The 5135-nt window shown below is 35.7% G+C and overlaps 1 protein-coding gene and 1 long non-coding RNA gene across 3 annotated transcripts; one reads left to right on the top strand and one right to left on the bottom strand.

The window, feature by feature from the left end:
- Nucleotides 1–763: 763 nt before the first annotated feature.
- LOC110268680 (uncharacterized) lies at nucleotides 764–3291 on the bottom strand. Of its 2 annotated transcripts, none has more exons than XR_015905292.1 (5): nucleotides 2919–3291; nucleotides 2404–2517; nucleotides 1684–1767; nucleotides 1221–1403; nucleotides 764–1091 (listed from the first exon to the last, which is right to left on the bottom strand). It is a non-coding gene; the product is annotated as an uncharacterized LOC110268680 (long non-coding RNA). The 2 variants fall into 2 exon arrangements; XR_015905291.1 differs by having other exon boundaries at nucleotides 1253–1403.
- Nucleotides 3292–4054: 763 nt separating this feature from the next.
- On the top strand, nucleotides 4055–4849 carry LOC107626754 (uncharacterized). The gene has a single exon (XM_016329658.1). The coding sequence runs from the start codon at nucleotides 4055–4057 to the stop codon at nucleotides 4847–4849; it is 795 nt and encodes a 264-aa protein (XP_016185144.1).
- Nucleotides 4850–5135: the final 286 nt, after the last annotated feature.

The following is a 5135-nucleotide window of genomic DNA, read 5'->3' as shown; positions in this document are numbered from 1 at the left end:
AGAATCTTTTAATTTTTGTATAATGTAAATTTGGAAACTTTTAACTAAATAAAGAAAGTATTCTAATAGGATGTGGAGCTTCTTTCCTGGCTTGATGAAGTGAAGTTAATAGCAGCAACTCTTCGAACCCGAAAGAGATGAAAGCCAATGAAGAAGCGTATGAGTTGAAAGCAAAGAAGGCTTACAGGCAGAGGCAGGGACTTAGGTTGAGGCCATAAATGGCTTGATGAAGCGTTCCATTCTTGAGCTAAGAATTTAAAGAATGATGATAATGTGGGATTTGTTGTCTTTGGTAGTTATTTTTCAGTTCTTGATCTGATTATGAAACAAGCTCTTATGCAACTGCCTACCTTCTAATCAAAATTTGATTAAAAATTGTTTTGTAAAAGATATATTTTTTAATGTAAAACGAAAATTTAAAGTCAAGATTTTATTAAAAAAATCACATTATTAACTAATTTTGTTAAGTTTAAATAAGTAAAGAAAGTGAGAAAATAAATAAATCTTAAAATAATTTAATTTTTATGCACATGTTTTTATATTCAATTAGGATTTGTTACTAAAAAAAATCACTCATTCAGTAACTCTTGAAAAGTATAGCTAAAACTGAAAAAAAAATGCCTTTGTCAAAGGCTACGTTTTTTCGTTTTGGAGACGCTTTAGTGAAAAATGCCTACTCAGACATTGCCAATTCTCAGAGGCTACGCTTCTTAAATTCATATATATAATTCGGTATTTTTAATTAAATTAATCAAATATTATATAATAAAAATAAATGTATAATACAAAAGGCGGGTTACAAACAAGCTCTTCTGGCTAACTCTTCTCCCCCCTCCCTCCTTCCTACTGTGTTTGGACTAGAGCTTTACAAAGATAATTTAACAGAGGTTTTGCGAGCAAATATCCATTTGATCAGTTGAGGGACTGAGTTCATGGCTGAGACAAATCCTCCAATCCGGTAACAAGGTCAGGAGTCGCGCGAATTGGTTTTGGTGCAATGATTGCAGTGCCTTGACTTCCAGGCACAAATGTATTTCTTCTAGTCTTCAGTATTCTCAACCAGTGACCAGTCAGCATCGAGGAAGGCATTTCTGAAAAAATAATACATAACAAGTTCATAAAAGTTCAAATATCAAAGTTTATGACTAAAGAAGAAAAATAATAATCACTCATGCAAGAAAAAGATAACAAAACTTAACAATTAACAATGTTTATATTACATTGATACATGAGATAGAGTTTCACATCTAACCAATTCAGACAATTCTGAAGCAAGCAGATAATCTTATATTAGTAATTTTTGTTTTTTGAAAAATTGAAGCTGTTAACCCTTGTGTAAGCATGCACATGTTTTGTAGGAATTTATCAAAAACAACCACGCGCCTTCTTATGATGAGAAACACCTGTAAGTGGTAAAAAGAAAACCATATCAGGTTTAGCATGAGTCAGATCATCAAGGAAATTGAGCTTCTTCTTATCTTGATAATTAATATAATCTGCTTTTGTTAAGTTATGCTTAGCCAATTGGCTCATCATCCTCAAAACAATTAACCTATTGAAGCAGTCATCACTCATCAGCATATATAACAAGAAATAATATCAAACAATAAAAAATAACTCAATTAATTGAGAAGTCATAGAGTGCCAAAAAAAAAAAAAAGTCAAAGTGCATCCAAATCCAACCTTTTTTTTTATGAAGGATCATTTCAAGATATGATTTGGTGATCCAAGGTCCATTGATACCAAGCCTCGTTGCTTCAGTTCAGTCTGCAGAAAATTATTTTTTCCCCACTTTTGGATAAGTAACTCGGCATATTATTAATAAAAAAATGCATAATTGGAGTAGGCAGCAAGGATATACATAGAAATCCCTAGCCAAACAAGGTTTTTAATATAAAGTGAAGGTAAGAAAAGATACAACAATGAAAATGAGAATAACACAAGATCATAACTGACAGTTGAAATGCCAACGAGCTAGTTAGTATCACAATTGACACTAGGCCCAAGTTGTAAGACTAATTGTTTCCACAGAAGTGGCACACATCCGAGTGAATGCAGCTGACAGGATAATTTTACAAGTGATGGGGTGAAAAATTCAACAAAATACTTAGGAGAAAACAACAAGACTTTATGATCACTGATAAACCTGAACCGAACTTGCTCTTCAAAATCTCCTGAACAAGTAGCACATACAAGATAAAATCCCAAGGACCATTTATCAAACAGTGGAATAGAACACATTCGAATTTCAGGGGAAATTACATGAGAAAGCTGCCAGGAAATTGAATAAGTAAACAGCTCTGGTATGCATTGCTTAATCACGTCTCTGATAAAACTTGTGTTCAAGATCAATCATTGAGTTAAAATTGTACTGTCATAATAGAAAGACATATACTTAAGTACCTGGTGATCAATATGAGCCCCTAAAGGACAAATTCGATAGGAAGATGCCACAATTCGAACTTCCTCTTTCGTAACCCCTGCCATGTTAGAAACTCTCTGTCTCACTTCAGCTACCTGCAGGTTGCACAAGAATGAATCACGACATTTGAAAGAGTATTGAATCGGACTGGATGTTTAATCAAAAAGGCACTTTTCACTTTTCATTATATATTCTCATTATATATATATGTTTTTCCTCAATTATTCCACCTCCACTGAAATATACAATTCCTTACGAGTTTGACCATCTAAACCAGGGCATTCAGTTATTTATACCACAAAAATCTCAAATCCAGCACTTAATTATATATAAAATGCAGTTAAATATACCTTCTCTAACAATCAGAACCTAGAACCATAACAATCAGAAACATACCTTCTCTAACAATCAGAAGCTAAACCCCCAAACTTAAAAACCCTATAATCTCAGAACCTCCCCAATTCACAGAACCAAATTTAGGAAAAACGAAACATACCATCTCTGTCTCGTTTGGCCATTGTTGTTCATCATCATAGCCACACGCACCTTCTTCGACACTGAAACGAGAGAAGAAGTGAGGTAATGAGCAAGAAAGAGAAGATAGAGAGTGAATCAGAGAATGATTATCTAGTGAGTGCACGATGGTGAGCGACGAGGCGACGATGTGAGCTACGATGATGAGCCAAGGAGGCTTGCGACGATTGGGAGCAGCGACGGTGAGCGCGCGAGACGACGATTGTGAGCTGCGACGGTGAGCTCACGAGACGGAGATGGTGAGTGGCGGCGACGGCGAGAGACGAAGGAAGGTGAAGAAGAAAACCTCTGTGAATTCGAATGGCGGGTAAGTTCAGTAACTTGAAAAATTTTTATTAAGCGTATACTAAGCATAGGAAACACTTTTGAAAAACGTTTTTTAGTAAGAAAAGTATATTCATATGTATTAAAATAAAGTTTATTTTTAGGATTTTTTTTAAATAAAATAAAAAAATTATTATTCTAAATTTAGTTTCAGAAATGTCATTTTTTTTAAGAGTGAGTTCGCTTAAGTCCAGTGAACTCCGTCCAATTTTTTCGTGTATACTCCTATATATTTTGGAGACAATGATAATATTTGTCATTCTTAACCTTTCAACTTTTTTTTTCTTTATCCAATATGATATTTTTGAAAAAGCATTTTGAAGAGGTTAGGCGAAATCTATATAAATTATAGAATTTGCTAATGGATGTGGCGAACTTGTCTAAAATACAAAAAAAAAAAATCGTATTTAAGAAATTAAAGTTTAAAAATTAGGTATAGATAACTAATTATTTTTTTATTTTATTTTTGAAAAATTTTCTATCTTTTATAAATGATATTTTTAATATTCAAAATATATATAAGATAGTTATGATAGTTATCTTATCTCATCTTATCAAATACTTCACTTATCAAAGCCGGATAAGCCAGATAAGATAAGATAACTATCATAAGCTATACAAAGGAGAGCCAGAGTCCCTTAGGTACAAACTCATTCTTCATACTTTATACCTTTCAGACTGCGGAGTATCTTTTCAGATTTCACCACCCCGGCCACTCCAAGAAGACGATCCGACAACCGTTGCAAGTCCTTGATCCTACAACCACTAACAACAATGGTTCTCGAGATCAGCATTGAACCCAGCATGATCACCGAAGTCGAGACTTACGACATCACTTCCCGCCATTATCCTTACACCGTTTATGCCGACGACCAACGCATCCTCTGCATCAACACCACCTCTTCCCAAACGCTCTCCAAGTGGCTCACCAACCTCCTCAAGTCCACTCCCAAAAACACCCCGGTCATCGTGGGCGTAACCGCCGAGCACCAATTTACCAAGTACACCAAGCGCGGCGTCAAGGACCACGGCTACGACTTCATCTCCCTCTGCGTTGGCTCTCACTGCCTCCTCTACCCTCTTCTCCAACAAGCCGACTCTTACAAAGCGAAGCAAAACCCTAGGCCCCTCTGCGACTTCTTCGCCAACCCTAGGGTTATCGCGGTGGGAATGGAGATCGAAAAGGTGAAGGCAAAACTGAAGAAGCACCACGGGATCGAGCTGAAGAAGGTGTTGGACCTTATGGCGATGGCGGTGGAAGGGATGAAGGAGGTAGGGGAGAAGGTGGATCTGTGGCGGTACAACCTTGACAAGTTGGCGAAGACAGTGCTGGGGAGGCACTTTGACGTGGTGAGGCCGGAAGAGAAGCTGGACTGGTACGATGAAAAAAGCTCGTGCTGTTATTACAATGTGTATACGGATGAGAAGTCAATGTTCATCACCATTGATACTTATCTTTGCTACCTCATTGGTTTCGAGCTGCATGGTATGATCCATGGACATGAAGCGGGTAAGAGCCAAGATTCTAGTAAGTCTAAGAAGAAAGTTAACAAGAAAAAGAACTCATGATGTGCCTTTGATTATGCATCCATAGTTTGATTAGACTTTAGAGTAGTCTATCCTTGTTAATGATAGTAACTTTTACCCTTTCAATTCTTATCTGGATTTGGATATAGATTTTTATCATGGAGGCCACACAAATAAAGACGTTTAAAACGTCTTTTTTTAAAGATGTTTTCATATTATGTTTTAATTGATTTCTGTATAATTTATTTGGTATTCTTCATCACATATTATTAAATTCCTCAAAAGATTTTCTTTTCAAAAACAATAAAAAATATTTAATTTGGATTAA

This window comes from Arachis ipaensis, chromosome B2 (genome assembly GCF_059453495.1).
Source record: "Arachis ipaensis isolate K30076 ecotype BB chromosome B2, ASM5945349v1, whole genome shotgun sequence".
In the NCBI taxonomy this organism is placed as follows: Eukaryota; Viridiplantae; Streptophyta; class Magnoliopsida; order Fabales; family Fabaceae; genus Arachis; species Arachis ipaensis.
The sequence above is the reverse complement of the archived record's forward strand: the minus strand, read 5'-3'. Positions and strand labels throughout refer to the sequence as shown.

Excerpts from the sequence above, each read along its gene's own strand:
- LOC107626754 (XM_016329658.1), top strand. The coding sequence starts at position 4,055 with ATGGTTCTCGAGATCAGCATTGAACCCAGCATGATCACCGAAGTCGAG.